The sequence below is a fragment of the Sphaerodactylus townsendi genome, linkage group LG07 (genome assembly GCF_021028975.2).
Source record: "Sphaerodactylus townsendi isolate TG3544 linkage group LG07, MPM_Stown_v2.3, whole genome shotgun sequence".
In the NCBI taxonomy this organism is placed as follows: domain Eukaryota; kingdom Metazoa; phylum Chordata; class Lepidosauria; order Squamata; family Sphaerodactylidae; genus Sphaerodactylus; species Sphaerodactylus townsendi.
In genome coordinates this window covers 99061142-99080204 of record NC_059431.1, presented here as the reverse complement: position 1 = coordinate 99080204, position 19063 = coordinate 99061142, and the positions used below count along the sequence as shown (strand labels likewise).

The 19063-nt window shown below is 42.9% G+C and overlaps 1 protein-coding gene across 1 annotated transcript in view; it reads right to left on the bottom strand.

The window, feature by feature from the left end:
- The window catches only part of B4GALT1 (beta-1,4-galactosyltransferase 1), a 42766-nt gene that overhangs the window by 14778 nt on the left and 8925 nt on the right, over nucleotides 1–19063 (bottom strand). The window contains exon 2 of the mRNA XM_048503869.1: nucleotides 3031–3266. Within this exon, the coding sequence (XP_048359826.1) occupies nucleotides 3031–3266 (236 nt within the window). The remainder of the gene's footprint in view (nucleotides 1–3030; nucleotides 3267–19063) is intronic.

Here is a 19063-nt window from a genome sequence, read left to right as displayed (position 1 = left end):
GTCCTATGAGATGCAGAGTACAGGAGCACGCAGGTGGAGTAAGAATCCCTCACACAGAAATTCTCCTTGCTTCAGTCATTGCTTTGCTTATATAGGACAGGCTTAACAAGCAAAAGGTAAGATTTCCCCACTAGAAGGAAGAAATGAAGGGTGGGAAAAAAAGGAAGAATAGATGCAAAGGAAGGCCAGACAAGGACACAAAGAGAAAAAAAAGCAATTGTCAAGAGAGCAAAGAAATAAGAAACATTTTCTTAGGATTTGACAGCTCTCCATGTGTGAAAAAACAGAATCTGGATAGTTCAGGTGACTGCCAGTTTTGCATTTTATATACTTAATAACCAGCCAGAGCTGTACAAAACACATGAACAGACTTTGGACAACTTGTTATATTACCCTGGCTCCAAAATGAGAGAAGCAACTGTATTATTATGTTCAGGATATGCCTAAATTGCATGTTTCCTAGGCCATCAATCCCCTGCCTTCCTTGCAAGCTAGCTGGACATATTGTCAATAGAATCCCACTAAGACTTTGAAATAATCAAAACACATAAGAAAGTTCTGTTGAAATCTATTATTCTGATAGTGCAAAGAACCAAAAACATCATAAGACACACAATTAAAAAGAGCCAAATATCCACTTTCTACACCAGTGGCTCCCAACCTTTTTTCGCTTGGCAACCCCATTTCCCTAAAATTCAACCTCCATATTAGCAAACCCAATATGTAATCTCTTTCCTGCAGTGCAGTGGGGAGCTGGAGCCCCAAGCACCACTTCCTCGGGACACATCACAGGGCCACGCCCCCCTTGCAACTGCGCCCCAGTCCTGAATTTGCCGGGATGCAGTTGGTTGGGAGCGCAGGACCTAGGTTGAGCCCAGGGCATCATTTGATTAAGCTACGTCCCCGGTTTCCTAGTATCCAATATCTAGGAATCACTGCAATAGACCAGTTTTATTTCACAATTTGTTCACTGAAATCTTATAACCTAAGTGAGGCTGACTTGTTTCAAAAAAGGAAAAAAGGTTGCTTATGTAGAAGTTTTAAAACCACAGTTTCCTATGTCAAAAGCTAGTTCAACATTACTAGTGTGAGACAGATGTGTTATGCAGTGCGCGTGGCCTACGAAATTGGCATTTGGAGAGTATCTTCTTTATAATCTCACGAAGGTCAAGAAAGTTTACAGTCCACATTCATTCTGTTTCCTGTTGTCCCTGACTGCACACAAAGCAGTTGTGTTGCCAAGGTTCAGGACGACACACCCAGAGTTTTATGCATGATTGACACACTCGGCAAATTCTTAAAAGGTTCTTCAAGGTTCTGGTTTTTAATAACCAGAAAGCACAACTAAACTTCTCAAGATGTTGCCTTTACCTTCCCAGACTAAGCATTTCAAGCTGAAAATGCTTGTATTACAAGTTGCGATGATATGCTATGAAACGAGCACTGAAGAGTTATGAAAATAAAAGCAAAGTGGCAGGAACGATGGGACTTGAAACAGGAGCCCAGCCCCTCAGAACTCTGCACAACTAGGGATGTTGATCAGAAAAGGGAACAATGGGAAATTCCAGCACTTAGTTGCACAATAGTTAAAAATGCTCCTAACGCACGTAATCAGATGACACCAGAAGGTCAATCTGAAGCCACTGTCTGATATAAAGCTCCCTGACAGGTTACCTTTCCTCACACTCACGCCACATTGCTTCTGAAGGAGGGCTCCAGATTCACTCTTTGAACCAAACAGGCAGCCTTCAATATAGCTCACTACAGCCTACACCTGCTGCTCAAGATCACTGGTCCGCAGCCCAAACCTAAGATTCACCCTCTTGCTGCTATGAATGGCACCGTAAAAGGGAGAAGGCATTCTACTCGCTAAGATGCAGGTGCCATTGTTTCAAACATCGCAGGGATAAGAATGATGTGCTGCCAACTCACTTGAATGGAACACATTAGTAGCTCTAGCAATTATAGTAGCTTAAGGCAGAATTGAGATAAATGTATTATAGGAACTCATGCCATGACCAGGGAGAGAGGGAGAGAGAGAAATACCTTCACTAGCCAACAATATTTGCTGGTACCTGATCATATGATTATTTGACTATTGTACTTCCTAAACTTTGTATACCTAGTTCAATGGTTCTCCTAGTTCCTCGCTGAACCAGAGAGAAACAGTACCAGGGTTTTTTTCTGACCTTGAAAAATTATCTATGTAACTGTTCTGTTCACTTAAAGATACGTGCCGCGTGTCACTCTTCCTCTTCTGGCGGGTTATCAGTTCTAGTTTTGTGTTAAAAGAAGTGATGATGGTGCTGGGAAAAAGCTCAGTTGTATTTCAAGTAGCTAGCTTCATAAAATAAAAGCTTGCTTAATAACTTAATAAAAAAAACTATGTATCCTTTGAGATACATAACTTGACAAGTGACAAGGGCAGCTCATCCAATTGAGATTTTGTTAAAAAAATAATAAAGTTAAAATAATAAAGTTAAAAATAAATCTGCCTGAAAGACAGACAAAGCACGCTCCCACACACGGCCCATCAGATGAGATGCCTGTTATCAAAGGGTCCAATGGAGACAACTAGATTCTACAGCCTGCCTAAATCTTTACTCAGGGACAGATTGCACGACCAGGTCATTTTTGAGTTTTATATGCTGGTAGCAATTTTAGAACGACATCTGGATAGCTAGAGGGAGAAACATGTTGAATTTTATCTAGCTCTTAGCCAATGTATGGATTTTTGCTGATTGTACATCGCTTGACATTATAATTAATAGACATTATTTTGCAGTGTTAGTGCCACTCGTTAGCTGTTTCATAAACCTTGCAGGCTTTCTTTTAGAAACAGAAAGAATTAAGCAGAGGTTATTGGTTTTGTTAGCTGCTTGAAAAGGAAGGCCCTTTTGCCCAGATTTGCAGACAGGGCTCATTCGTTTTGTCATAAAATATCAAATAACAGTCCAAAAGGACACAGGGAGCACGCACATACCTCTATTATGCAATCAATACACAACAAAAACTCTACTGATCTCTTACCTGGTTAATTACATATATACCATAATCAAGCTGTTGTCTTTGAAGGATTGGATGCAAATAGTACAGCCAGTATTTCAAGTGTTCATCCCGGTTTCTGAATGGGATAATTATGGCTACTTTCTGCAGTGCTGTGCAGTCCTTTGGGGTGTAGCGGCCTCCTTCCCTCACCTCTGGGTTTTCCTCCGCCACCTTCTTCATGTTCACAGTGTGAGAGAATTCTATTCGCAAAGGACCAACTGCAGGGAGAACACAGAACATGTGATTATATATCAGCAACAGTTCTATGTGACTCTTAATGCCCTGTTAAGAAGCCCACCGTTCTTAAAGAGTCTCCTCAGAACAGCGACAAGAGGCAAGAATTTCATTTCGGATACCTTTATGGTGTTGTACAACGAATTTTAAAGTGACAACAGGAGCGGCCTCACCCTAGTACTAGGTAAAAAATACGGCATACCGTTTTACTATGCAGATGCACCCAACACGTGGTAAAAGTTTTTATCACCTGATATGAGGACCCAGCTCTGGTTACCCAGAGTGAGAGCTTTCCTTAATGCAGTTTTGTCAACCTGTACAGGTTCAAACAATTATGATATAATTTGCTTTACTGAAAGCTCCCACTCCACTGAAAACTGTCAGTATTCAGCCATTTCTTTTCCTGTCTGAAACATAAGGGATGGCTTTACTTGTATAACAGCTAGGGGAAATCTTCCCAATATGACATGTCCATCGCTTTGTAGTAGAAATAAAGGGCTTTGCTTTCAGCCTCACGGGCAAGGGTGGAGGAAATCACTTCCAACAAGCACAGAGCCGAAACAGATGTATCCAACATGATGAGCTGAAGTTTTCATGGCAGCCAGGGCCAACTGGTCCAGCCAAGACACCCATTACAGGTGTTTGGAGCAGCATATGGAGCAGGAGTGCTGATATATCTCAGGATGCACCTTGTTCATGGTCATCAGTGGCAGGGGAGGTGCCTGGCATCACTCCCTGGGCCTACATCACCCACTGCTGGGTCCATAATTAACAGTGCAGAGACTTGATTTGGACTCAGAGAGCAGTCGCATGGGCCTGGGTAAGGAGGGGTAAACTTACTTAAGCCTTGAACTGACCCTGCTCATTACACATTTCACCCCCTTTCGTGACATGCCAGTGGGCCTTGTTGCAGAGTTTGGGAATCACCGTTTCAAAGTGACATATCTATACTCTGTCTCAGAAAAAGATTTAGTACAGTATGTAGGCCCAGAAATGGATAGAGGAAAAAGTACCAGCCAAGGAAGATCGGATACAAAAGATCACAGAATATTCAGAAATAGCAAAATTAACAACCTTATTATATAGGACAATAATAGAGAGAAACACGGCTGGATAGGCATTAGGACCCAGGTGGAGAATTCTACAACAGTGAAGGTCCGGCATGTTGACTTCTGTAGTAATGCACCGCTGACCCAGCAGCACCGTGGTCGAGCGCTGGAACACCTACGCTCCTACGGCCTTCTGGTCGCACCGCACCCCCACTCCTCATCCCCCCTATGAGTCACGGGTCATGAACTGTCTGGCTCAGTCACCGGGCGCAGGGACAATGGTCTTGCCCCCAGGTGAGGATTAGGCTCAGACGCTTACGCTCCTCTCCGCACGTAGCCAGGTGAGATCATGCATCACATGATGATCTCCCAACCTCCCGCTCTCCCGGAACTCCCTCCGTTCCTCCCTTCTACACGCCCCCGATAGAATCATAATAAAAGGTGGCAGAGACCAGCACACGGCAGAGTTGTCAGGATCACGAAATCCCGCGCTTCCTGTTGCTGACGCTCTCCACCAGATGAAACCTCCTCCGCGTCTCGCCTATTCCTTAGCGACGACCCTGCGGGGATGACTACAGACTTCTGCGGTGGAGGAATATACAACCCTACCAATATCTTTTTCTGAGAAAGACTAGTTTCTAGAATTTCCCACTGGCCAGGAAACAGCCATGTAATATTGGCCAATATTATCCTTTGTATTATTCCTAGTTATCCTTCCTAGAGTGGGAAGTAGGCTGAAAATGAGAATAGCTCTTCAAACCACTGTGATCCATCAACAAATTTATGACTAATCCAATTTTGTTTATCTAATGTTTTCCCTTGCTCTGCAGACACCCTTGCTTGCTTCTGACATCCATTTATGTTATTCCATAAATAATCTGGACAACAAATCTAATCTGAAAGAGGCTTTTTACTATAGAGGCCTCTGCCTCTAGTAAAAAGAGCCAGAAGATACAATTTGGGGCTTAATATATATATATATCCTCAAGGTTTTAGCTTCCTAATTAAAACTTCATATTTTAAAAAAATACACCATTACAACAAAGGAATTTAAGACACAAATACAAGACAGAAAAGAAGCTCATGCTGAAGCAATATTTATCTATCACAACTAAAATCTCCAGAAGTTAAAATGCTATGTTAGGCGTACACCTGGATGAGCGTTATCAGAATACATAAATATGATCCATAGCTAAAAGGAGGCATTTAGATGCAAGAGGGTCAGAGGTCAGGGCATAGGGTCCATAACCCCATTCCTTAACCCCTGGTTACAGGCTTCAACCTGTTCTGTTAATAGTTTGGTCATTAAGTTGAATAATAACCACCTTCAGACAGAGGAGCTTTTCTAAACTGAAAGCTGAGTTGTTTCTTTAGTGCTACTTTTCAGCAAAGGTACATAAATAATGCATGAGTGGAATTGGCTCGTGGCAACATTTGTGGCTGCCTCTGCAACGCTTGCCCCAGTGTTCAAAGTAAGCTATCGTGCCACCAAAGAAGAGTTACATAGAAGTCAAGGACTTAGAAAGGTCTGCTTAGGAATCAGAACTATTAGTGATGTCTTTGGGATGTGATACCTTCGCTGGTTGTGAGCCAGAGACCCACCTCCAACAAGCAGTGCACAGCTGGTTTTAAGTTATCAGACACAGATTTATTCAGTCATTCCAAAACCATCTTGAACAACCGCCACTGATGTATTTGGATTTCTCTTAAAGGACTGACCACATGCAAATCAAAACCTCTTTTGGGTTGAGCCTGCCCACCGAAACAAAGCACTCCTTCAGGACCTTCTGTCAAAACTCTACGTGAGCTGCTTTCTCTCAAATGTGCAAAACGCCTCTACAAGTCTTTCAAAATGCTGCCTCATGAGGTTTGGAAATGCCCCCTATAGTAGGGGGCAGGGAAAAAAGCCCAAGAACAAACCATATTTGTTATGCTTTGAAAAATTTGGAGACATTTTTTATTATTTTGATAGTTATGTCCTGAGTTTTTTTTTTTCAATTATGGGAGCTCAAAGTACCTTACAGCATCATTCTCTACTCTGGGAAGGCCTCAAAGGGTTGTTGTGAGGACAAAATGGAATGATGCCAGCCACTTTGGATCCCCACTGGGGAGAAAGGGTGGAGTACAAACGAAATAAAGAAATACATACATCAAAATTGTGCTAGTCACATACTTCTAGAGCTTCTGCTGCAATGCAGGAAAGATCTCCAACATGAATCCCAGAAGGGCAAATATTCTTCTTCCAATATCCCATTAAAAAAAATTAAGAGGACATGCACATTAAATAGATTTAGAATCAAGATCTCACTTTTACTAAAACACTTTTGTATACTCGCAGAACTAACTCTTCTTTTGCCAGCTTCTGGAGGTGTTGATAATTTGCCTGCATTTAATGGCCCAAAAGGTGAAACATAGGCTGAAATATAGGCTGATTATACACTGGCGCTCTCCCTCGCAGTGAGCGTATGGTTCATCATATAAATATTTTTCCCTTATGCATGTGACCTTTTGCTAACATTCACTGTTGGAACATATTAAGTGCTAATGGAGTTTTCTATAGTAGCTTACCAGTATTTGAAATAGTTAGCCTACCCTGGGCAAAAAAACTACATAAAGTATTGGGGGGGGGGGGAGGAACCCATTAATGTGGATTACACACACAAGTCCCCAGCACAGTTTAAAAAATGGACATGCAAACTACAGTCTCCCTAACATTTATGTGGCTCCAAGGGCAGAGTAAGGGGGAACCACGCCCGCCCTGTGCCCCTGCCACGCCCCCAGAATGCCACGCCCTGGAATGCCACACCACACCCATGCGCCAGCACGTCCCGCTCCCCCCTGCCCCATTGGCACTACGCCTCTGTGTGGCTCTCACAGTTGGCTTTGACTCCAACACACTGGTTAATATGACTTTCTGGTCATTATGGTTAATCTCTGGCCACTATGGCTTATTCTAACCAATGTGAAACATTGTTAGTGAGACCTCCTCCCCCCTCCTGTCCCAGGTACAGTACATCATCTGCTTGAACTCCCTTATCAGCTGAAGAGACAGCAGGTTCAGGGAGATAACCAAAAACTGTTCAACTAATACTGAACTTGATGAAAAAAATCACTTTCTGCCTGGGGAAAGCGACACAGCAGATGAGATGAGAACGAAGGCATTCTGCTCATTCTGGATTCAAAAAATGAAATCCAGCCAGGCTCTTCTTTAGAAGGGGACCCCCATGCAGACACAGCTGACTTAATGGTGATCCTGAAGGGTTTTCAAGGTAAGAGAAGTTTGGAGGTGGTTTGCCACTGCCTGCCTCCATGTCACCACCCTGATATTTCTTGGAAGTTGCCCATGGAACTACTGACCAGGGCCAGCCAAGATTAGCTTCTGAGATCTCAGACTAGCCTGGGCTATCCAGGTCAGGGCTTTCAAACCCAGTAATAAAACCTTCCTTAACATAGCTGGCATATAACTATAGCGCAGCAGTGTTGATTTATTCTAAAACATTCTCAGACAAACATGGACCCCGTTCAGCAATGTCAGATCAGACCACTGGTTTGTCAAGTCCAACATCCTGTTTCACACAGTGGACAACCAGATACACCTGGAGGGTTTACAAGTAGAGCATGAAGGTCAAAGTCTGCCCCTGTTGTTGCTCTCTGGTCTCTGGCATTCATGCCTTTGAACATGGACGTTTTGCTTCGTCACCATAGCTAATGGCCTTTCATGAAGGATTTGCCTTTCATGAATTTATCTAAGCCTCCTTTAAAGCCAACTAATATTTATCACTACATCCAGGGGCAGCTAATTCCATCAGTTAATTGATGTCTGAGTGATGAAGTAGTTCTTGTTGTCTGTCCTGAATCTAATGTCCATTAATTGCACTCAGTGCCCATGAGTTTTGGTATTACGTACGTGTTATCTTGCAGCCATTCCCAGTTAAAATGTCACTGTAGACAATTATGTTTATCCCAAGAGGAGAAAGCTAATTCACCCAGCAAAGAAACTGGCAAAGTCAGTTACTCTTTTGGGGGGATGGGCAACTCATCCTTTAATTAAATTTATTTTTCTAGCAATATTTCTGTTTTAATAGCAATACTGCATTAAAAATCAACTTGCCATAAAATTTTTTTTACTGCCCTGCTCTTCTAAAGGCCAAATAAGGCACTATGTTGGAAAATGCATGTCTCCATTCCACATTTGATGAGGCTACCAAAAATATGAGCGAAGGAGTCTCTGAAGGAGAGAATTTGCTAGGGAAAAGGTGTGTATAACCTCCCTCCCGCCCCCCTTCTGCAAATGACCTTCTCTTCCTCAGATGGGTGAATCTCCCTGTGGGAGCCCAGACTGAAAACGAACCAAAAAATGCTCAGGCAGAGGAAGGGTTAAACAAGCCCATAGTTTCTCCCATGCGAACGACCTTTTGGGCCCCCACATTACCCTTTTGAGAGAAATACAGGTTTTGGAGCCCCACATTTCCATTTTAGCACCTACTCTGATCCAAAGAAAAGCAGAAATGTTAAAGACAAGAGACATAAACAGACCTTTTTTTGGCTTAGCACAGCTACATTTCTCAAATACATTTCCTACACTCTCGCGTTTTTTTCATTAGGACAAGGGTCGGGGTTTTGTTTTGTTTTTACATCTCTAAAACTCTTCCACTTGCCAACTATTTGTCTTCGACTAATAAATCAGCAGTTTCCCAATGACATACTTCTGGAGATAACGCCTTCTGCGCAAACTGCTCTGCAGAGGAACCCATGGTGCATTTGCAGAGAATTCTGGGAAGCCTTCTAGGCTGCAACCTACAAATGTTGGTGACTGAGCCTTTTGGGCCAAACCATTCGCTGTTGGTGAAAAAATAGGGAATATATCCCAAATGGTTCAAAATATCTTCTGGGGATGGCTTGGGCTGGGTTCCTTTATCGTTGGGTTTCTCAATTACAAAATTAGTACTAACAGAAAAAAATTCTCTGAAAAACAGCAAACATACTTTGATTGATTTTGTTCCTGAGAAAACCAGTGATAAGCCACCAAAGAAACCCAGAGAGCCAGCGTGGTGTAGTGGTTAAGAGCAAGTGAAGTGTAATCTGGAGAACCGGGTTTGATTCCCCACTCCTCCACCTGAGTGGCAGAGGCTTATCTGATGAACCAGATGTGTTTCTGCATTCCTACATTTCTGGTGGGTAACCTTGGGCTAGTCACAATTCTTCAGAACTTGAAGGCTTTCCTACAAAAGAAAAATTTACGCTTGAAAAACCTTCAATTTTTTTTAACCTTCCCCATACTTTTAGTTTCCTAAACATTTCCTCTTTATGATGAGCAAGGGTTTCAAGAGCAGAGGGACGCAGAAGACTCACAGACACGTGGAACCTTGAAGAAACAAAGTCTAAGGTCACAGGCACACCAACCTATTTTCCCCATGGAATTTGCTATTGACATTCGTCCGTCTACACCAGCAGGGCTAAGAACTAACCTCAAATTGTTTAATGCCACGTTAGCTTGATCAGTAAAGTTAAGAAATAATTAACTCCAGCTGTTAAGCACTACGCTCTTGCACTGCTCACAGTATCACTTTAAAGGGGATTTAACTATTGCTGTCCCTTGACTATTGCTGTCTCCACAGACCACTCACGGCACAGAAAGTTGCAGAGTCAACCCACAAAAACTCCCATGAAAAGAATCAGGCAGAAGGTGGTGCCGAGACGCTGGCAGTCCGAGCTGTCCATGCTGCCCATAATAGACCAGTGATTTGGCTTGATAGAAGACAAGATCGTGAGTTCATTTATTGCTAGTGAGCATGGAACATGGAAGATACTAGATTTGAAGGGCCTACCCACTGATTTCTGTAGGGGGATCAGAATCAAATATCTTTCCCCTAGGGATTTCTTTCCCCTAAGGATGCTGAGAACTGCTGATGAAAAATCCACACATAGTACTGCTAGTGAAGTGAGATAAATGTCCTGTGACAGTTCTAGCATGAATTCTTATACAATACTCCAAGTGCTTACAAAAACAGCCCACAATCTGTTTCAATTTTTAATCTAAACTGATCCACAAATCAAAGGATGCATCTATACGAGTTTTTTTTTTTTTACCTCTTTTATTTTCTGCCCATCACCAGAGTCCCTGGGCAGGGTGCAATTGCAAAAGCACAATTTAAAAAATCCAATTTTATAAAATATTATTATTAAAAACATTACATAAAATATAATTTTAAAAATATCTAAAAACCAGGAGAGGGATGGCACAGGTCCCCCCAAAACAAAAAGGGAATACAAGGTGGGGAGGGCTTGCCAAGGTCTCAACATCACCTTCTACCTGATTCTTGTCATGGGAGATACTGGGGATTGTCCCAAAGCACCAGGGTCACTGCAGAGAAGGCCCTCTGGGTGGCCCCGCCCCCCCCCCCCCGCCATCTCAGAAGGTGATAGGCTAGCCAGGAGGTAACCCCCCCCCCCCCACACACACACACTGGGTTTAAAGGCTAGCACAGGAAAATTATACAGGGGGAAAAACACTTTTGCTGGAATGTTTACCATTTCCAGAACAATTTCCAGTCCCTGAAGGAGACCATCTATGAAGAATGTCACAAATAAAGGTGGCAGTAAACCTGTGACACATTAAAAATTGAGAGATTATTCAAAAAGGGCAAAGTGAGACTATACCACATTCTGGAGAAGCAATTCATATTTTACACATGTTGCTGACACCTAAATGATGGCTGTAAAAGACTTATATTTGGGAAAGGGTTCACTATAAGTCAGTTCTAGCAGTGATGTTCATTTCCAGGATGGGAATGATGGCATTCAGCCATTATTGCTAATGGGGAAAAAAGCAGAGATATGAAATGATGCACAAGAATGGCCTACAGCACAAAAGGAAGAATAGTTTACATCATGAACGGTCCCTCCCTCCAGTGCCATTCTTGGTAAAAGGTAAAGATATTCACTTGTGCATGCATTGGCTCATTACTGACCCCTGAGGTGACGTCGCATCACAATGTTTATTAGACAGACTTTGTTTTACGGAGTGGTTTGTCATTGCCTTTCTCAGTCATCTAGATTTTATCCCCAGCAAGCTGGGTACTCATTTTACCGACCTTGGAAGGATGGAAGGCTGAGTCAACCTGAGCCGGTTACCTGAAACTGACTTCTGTCCAGATCAAACTCAGGTTGTGAGCAGAGCTTTGACTGCAGTATTGCTGCTTACCACTCTGTGCTACAGGGCCATTCTTCTAGAGAGGGTATTCGTGCAATTATTTATGGAACTGGGGGGGGGGGCAGGGGGGCAGGGAACAGTTTACAAGATGATTCATGCCTTGGCACCTCCTGCTTTAAACATGAAGGGTGTGGATGTATTGGGATCATCATCTCTAATCCTTTAGAGATTGGAAAGCTCTGATTAAAAATTTAAATAGGAACCAGTTCAGGTGCACCGACTGTCTGTCAGGTTTTATCACCTGGCGGCTGAGAACTCCAAGGTGTCCTGGCTTATCTGTCCCAGCTTGACAGAAAAGATTAGTTTGTTTGCCTCGTGCTCAAACAGAGAAAGATGTCATTCTCCATTCCCAGTAGGCTTTCAGAAGAACATCTGGGTTTTAACATAAGGAACAAGACAGTAAACAAAGTGTTTTTTCCTCTCTCCTGTTATTTCCTTTTTTTAATTTGTGGAAGAGCATATAGTGCTGGTCTGTTTTTCTTCATTAGGTTTCCCTTCCTTGCCTTGACTCAAAAGACATCTTCTGGCTGGGAAAGGGATTGGACAGTATACAGTGAATTTACCAATGTTTCTGCAGGGCGAAGATTGGCAAAACCTGTTAACAGCAACAGTGATAGTACCATAACTGTCTGTATACAATGGTATGCTTTTTTCTTCTTTCTCACAACTGACTAAACCAGTTGTTAAACCCAACTCCTGCACTCAGAACAACGATAGTAATTGTGCCTTTGTCTGTTAAAGATGTCTATTGGACAGTGCTTTTGAGGTCAAATCCTGCTTTTTAAATGAAACTTTAATGACTATCCTAAAAGGAAGCAAAATTCAGCTGTGTTTAAATGAATCTGCTCTTACTCCTCTATAGTTACTCTTCACTTCCTTTCCTTCTTCTGCTTAATAGGGTGCATTCCACTTCTCTGGGCCTAAATTAAAAAATATTGGTATTTTTACATTCTTTCATGGTATGAACACTGCATCATGGCTACATTCCACCCCATCTCAAAGTAGGGCTCTCAGATCTTCCCCACTGTGCCTGTATTGATATCTAGCTTGTGAAGCTGGGTTTGAGTCAGAGCTACTGCAGCTATTGATTTGAAGTCACTGCAAAAACACTGTATTGTATACGCATCCTAATTTTTGACAGCCCTGACCTGGGTGGCCCAGACTAGCCTGATCTCACCAGATCTCCAAAGCTAAGCAGGGTCTGCCGTGGTTAGTTCTTGGATGGGAGACCACTAAAGGAATATAGGGTTATTATACAGAAGCAGGCAATGTCTAACCACCTTTGGCCTTGAAAAACCTCTGGGGCTACCATAGCTCATCTGCAACTTGATGGCGCTTTCCAGCACCAGAAAATTTTGACAGGACTTGGCATAACTAATTGGGACTTTGTTCAAAATAGAACTGAGTGCCTGCTCAAGAAAAAGGATCTCCCTTCACAGCAGGACAGTTCGTTGGACCTTGCCTTCCCAACATTAATGTATCGTGGCTGTTCCTAGAAACCAGTGAAGAGGCACGCCTACAAAGCTGCTGCAAAAAAATAAATCTGCAAATTTATAATATGCCAATGCTCAAAGCTGAAAATAACAAATGGAAAGAAGAAAAAGTCAGGCCTCATGTCACTGGGGAGACTTCCTGGACAGCACAACAGACCAGATGGTCAAGAGCCTCAATGATTTCACAAGACAGCCCTTTCCACGTTATCAATATGGTGCTATCTATAACTAAGCCCCAAAAGCATGAAGAAGGGCCACGGCTCAGTGGCAAACTTCCCCCAAACTCATAAAACCTAGTAAAACTCATAAAACCTAATAAAACACACAAACTCATAAAACCTAGTAAAACACACAAAAAACACAATAAAATGTCTGCAACCTACACATCACTGCAAACTCTTGTAAATTAAAACAGCCTTCCAGGGCCTTTTAAACGTCTCCATGAACAGCAGCGCCCATACCGCCTTGAGGAGCCCATTCCATAAAGTGGAAGCAACCACAGAAAAAGTACTGGCTGTCTCTAACACCGGTGTGGGGGGATCACCTTCAATAGAGAAACAATCAGAAGATGGCAATCTAAAAATTGTAGCTGGTGCCTGGAGACGATATGGGGAAGACACAGCTGTAGTTGATCCTGACATCTTCAGTTTGAAAGATCAGGTAGAAGGTGATGTGAAAGACCCCATCCTAAGGACCAAGCTAGACATGGGTGTCATCAGAGTACTGGTGATAACCCAGCCCAAAACTCCAAATCAGCTGGGCAAAAAGGCGCATACAGATATTAAACAATACTGGAAAGAGAATCACCTTTTGCAGGACTCCACACATCAGCAAGTGATGCATGGAGATCCTCTCTCTGACTGCTACCCTCTGTCCCCAACCTTGGAGGCGGTGTGTCATTTTGTGTGTCATTTTGTCTAGTCAGATTTATTTCCAAATATTTAATTGGATTTGATGTTACTGCACATCCGGTAATCATCCTGATTAATTTCCTCTTCCTGCTTCATGAAATTTTAAAATAATATTTTTGTCTTTTTCCTATTGATTTTATAACCAAAAAAAAAAAAATCTATGGGAGATGCAAGTCCTAGCAGTTCCTAAGAACGCATTCCTTTCAAACCCCTTGTTCACCTACTGCCCCTACCTGTTGTGAATTATCCTTCTGAGACCTTTCGGCATGCCCAGCAACAAGTGACTTTGATGTACTGCTTCCTGCTGACCCTACCTCCCAGGGACTATCCACTGGTGCCTGTGTGAGTTTTTATTTCCCTTAAACTCATCATAAAGGCCAACCACAACAATAGAATACCTGCAAACAGTGTGCATTTTGGTCCCATCATGGTGGGATCCAGAATCAGTGGGAAGTATGATACAAAAGCCTGAAAACCACTGCACTAACAAACTTCCAATTCTATTTAAGAACTAAGCCTGGCTGAAGAATAAAACTCTCAATTTCTTCATAATTGTTAAGAAGAAGAAAAGTTTGGATTTATAATCCACCTTTCTCTCCTGTAAGGAGGCTCAATGTGGCTTACAAACTCCTTTCCTTTCCCCACAACAGACACCTGGTGAGGTAGGTGGGGCTGAGAGAGTCCTGAGAGAACTGTGACTAGCCCAAGGTCACCCAGCAGGAATATAGCAGTGAGGAAACACATCTGGTTCACCAGGTAAGCCTCTGCCACTCAGGTGGAGGAGTGGGGAATAAAACCCGGTTCTCCAGATTAGAATCCACCTGCACTTAACCACTACACCATGCTGGCTCTCAGGGAATCTATAAGCTCTCTTCCTCTCAGCTGTCCCTTCTGCAATATGAATATTCTTGCACTAGGGTTGCCAAACTCCAGGAGGACCTGGAGACAGGGTCATATTATCCATATGACTGATTGGACTGAAGCCTAGGGGCCCCCTCAAGAACTAGTGGCCCATCAATTGTCTTTTGCTGAGGCACTGTTACCAGAGCCCTAGGGCTTCAGCATTTCTGACCATGTTGAGTGAGTGAGTCTGTGAGGAAGTTGAGAGCAAGTTGCAAGTCACACTCTAGTCAGCTGAGGTTTGTTTTGGGACAGTGGGGAGAAGATTGGTAGCAGTACATATGAACTACCGGTAGCTCCTTGGCACACATGTTACAGAAGACAAGCTGCTGTTGCTGGCTATAATGGGCATAAGCATAAGCATTTATTGTCATTGTGCACGCACAACAAAATTTACAGCAGCATTCTCGATGCACACAATTTCAGACTCATACCCCATCCTCACTTTCCCCTTCCTCCACCCATCCCTACACAGCCCCAAACACATCAACACGAAGCCACGGAGTTCAGCATCGCAACAGCTCTAGAGTAGAAGCTGTCTCTAAGTCTCTTTATCCTAGTTTTGATAGACCTGTATCGTCTTCCAGATGGTAACAGTTCAAAAAGAGAGTGTGCTGGATGAGACAGGTCTCTCAGAATATTTTGGGCTTTCTTTAGGCTTCAGGAATTATAGAGTTCTTCCAAGGAGGGGAGAGGGCAGCCGATAATCCTCTGTGCAGTAGTGATCACCCTTTGGAGCGCCTTCCTATCTGCCACTGTGCAACTGGAGAACCATACACAGATGCAGTAGGTTAAGACACTCTCTATAGCACAGCGGTAAAAGGACACCAGGAGTTTTCCATTCAGTTGTTGTTTCCTTAACAGTCTCAGATAGTACAGTCTTTGCTGGGCCTTCATAACCACCGCGGCAGTCTGTACGCCCCAGGTCAAGTCCTCTTTAATCATAATCATAAGTCCCCATCAGGTGCACTTTTCAGACCTGGCCTGAACCCAACAAAATACACTAAGCATGAATGGTGGTAGCGCTTCCTCATAAAGTTCCTACTGCACCAATAAATGGATCTCCCAATTTCTACTTTTAAAATTCTGTTCTCAGATACACTTTTTGTATCACTTTGCTCACCCATATGCAATTTGCCTGAAGGCCTTTTTTCCACAAAGTATTTTACTACAGTCTTAGAACAGATGTTGCCTCTGCCCTTCCCCACCCTCCTTCAAAATTAGGCAAGCTATGACCATTTAAAGAGGGAAAAGTGTATGCCAAATGCATGCTTGCACGGGCCCTTCAAGCCATGTATTAGCATTTCATCAGCTAAGCAATTTCAGCTCCTGAAACTGCAAAGGCAAAAAGGAAAGCAGTATTGTTATGCACCAAGTTCTGAGCTAATTCTTTCAGGGTTTCTTGCACTCCTAAGTTCATTAGTATCATCTTGGAAGGTCAAAGGATGGTTTTATTTTTGTTAAAAGAACTAAAACCAGTTAAAATCACACAGGTCTAAATCAAGTTTGGTAAGGGCTCTTCACCCGCAGCAAATAAGTGATATCTTCACACCACGATAACTTCACAGGGACGCTTTTGTAAACTGGGATTCCCTGCTGGAACCTGCCCTTTTCAGCCGCTGATGAGCGTCCAATCATTAACACAAGGGTGTGTGGACAAGCTATGAAAAAAATAGCTTTGGCCTCATGCACAAGGACAGAGTTATCTAGGAACATAATTGGTATTTCTAAAAATAAAAGACAGGCTGAAGGAAAAGGAAAGCAGCTACAACAAAGAGAAATTTGCCTCCTCAGCCTTAGGAACATCCCACACCAATCAAATTTGTGTAGGCCAGCCATTTACTACACAAATGTAATTCTCTACGCGTTGCAGTTTTCTGGTTTATGAGGGAGTGACTGCTCCTGCAAGAAGCCAGTAATGATGTATGTCACAGCTATGGGTTGTGAAAGGAAAAGGACATTCTCCTTCAGCAATCCAAGCCAGAAGTCACATAACACCTCTCCAAAGCATCCAAAGAAAACCTCTATTGCCATACAGCTCTCTTGAGCCATGCAGTACCTTATAAGTCTATCCAGGCTCTCAAACCATGTGACCTAGCAAGTCAAATGCAGCCCACAAACCGTGAGTGGTGGCCCATAGCAGATAAGTATCTGGGGCTACTGGGGGGTGGGAATCCTGTGCCTGACAGACCACAATTTATGCATTCAGCCTAAAGGGTTACAGTAAACTGTGCAGGCTAGAGCTGGTTCCTGTCAAATTTCCATACCAGGCATGTGCTTATCAGGCTGTGGTTATATTTAGTCTCCTCAACAACACAAGGTCAAATCAACAAGATCCTAGGCTCTCTGTATCAGGCACAAACAGCAGCAACTCCAGGGGAGTGTGGCAAATAACACCGCAAAGGCAGTTCCAAGGGACAGAAACCATATACTGCCTTGGAAAAGGAAACCATCCAAAGTGTTGTCTGAAATTCAGACATGTCTGATGCAGCAGAACCTAGCAAAAATTCAGGCTTGCAACAAGCAGAAGTGTGTTAGAGGAGAAAAAGGCTAATGTTTCTTCGTGTCCTAGCAGCTGCACATATAACTCATTTAACACCACACAGGTCATGAATGAAACTACACCTTCAGGTTTTATCAATAAGTTGCTGTGACTAGGATCTTAGCAATAAAATAATAATACAGACCTTTAGTTTTTACTTTTCTAGAGATCGGACATATGAAGCTGCCTTATACAGAATTAGCCCATTGGTCCATCAAGATCAGTAATGTATTGTCGAAGGCTTTCACAGCCAGAATCACTAGGATGTAAAGATCAATACTGTCTGCACAGACTAGTAGAGGCTCTCCATCTTTCACCTCATCTACTACTGGCTCCTTTTAATTGGAGACGGGATTGAACCTGAGACCTTCTGAAGACAAAACAGATGCTTTGCCTCAGAACCACAGCCCCCTCCAAGTTCATAGGTGATGCGACCAAAAACAGCTGTTGGCCTTTACACCTCCGCAAACAGAGGTGGTGTATTGCTGAACATGAGCTGCTAAGGATAGAAGGCAGATGGTTGCCATTACCTTCCCATCTTCCTTGCCAGCTGCCACATCTGCTGCATCTGGAAATGTGCTGGACCAGATGGCCCTTTGTCTGGTCCAGCATTCTTATGGCTTTAGTGTCTGATGATCAGGATAAAAGAAGAAAGTGAATTGAAGCTATGGGACAGACACAGGATATGGGACATCTTTAGAAGAGAGACCAGAAGATCATAACAGGGTGCCAGCATGCAGCTTGAAGAACAGAAACCGAATCGATGGAAGGGTCATGTGAAAGGAAGCAAATGCATCCACACACACACTGCCCCCCAAAGACAAACAACAGCGAAGGCATTTTTCGCCTATGCGGAATAAAGCAACATGACTAAGCTAACCATGGATCCACCATTACTCCCTCTGCAAACCTTAATTACCCTTAAGAAGCTGTTTGCAAGATAACCACCATCCATTACAAGAAAAACAGGTTAGCCAAGCAACCAAATATATGTAATTAAAAAGTGGTACATTTACAGTGCAATCCTGAAAATTACTCCAGTCTAAGCCCATTCATTTCAATGGGCTCAGATTGGAGTAACTCTTCTTAGGATTGCTCTGTTAGTGTATCTGTAGTTATTTCTCCCAACACTGCGAATCCAGTTCTAAGCAGAGGTACACACATTTAACTCCATTGAAGGCAATGGGCTAGAAGGGTGTAACTCAATTTCGAATTGCACCATGTACCTCAATGGAAGATTTGGTAATTAAGTCTCCGTCACCAAAGACACAGCAACATTTAGATTATTAGTTTGGTAACAGGAGCACTCCCACGCCCAGAGTTCCTTGGAGGTAAACCAGGATATAAATGTGACAAAATAATTAATCTAAGCACTTACAAAACTGAGCCACAATCTTTGTCCGTTCCCTAGGAAGTATGTTTTGGTAACGGCACAAGAAGAAAAAGACAGTCATAAAGCCTGTGTGAGGCCCAATCTACTGTAAAGTTTCCCAGAATCAAGCTCTCCCATGGGAGCTGCACAAGAGTACAAGTAGGCCTTGAACAGGACATTTTTTGATGATTTTAAGGCAGCAACTAATAGAAGACCAACCTCCAAACAAAAAAATTCAATGTTCTTCAGTACTGTACCTTGAAAAACCTCATCCAGTTTGTGCTAGTTCTTCAGGAACAAG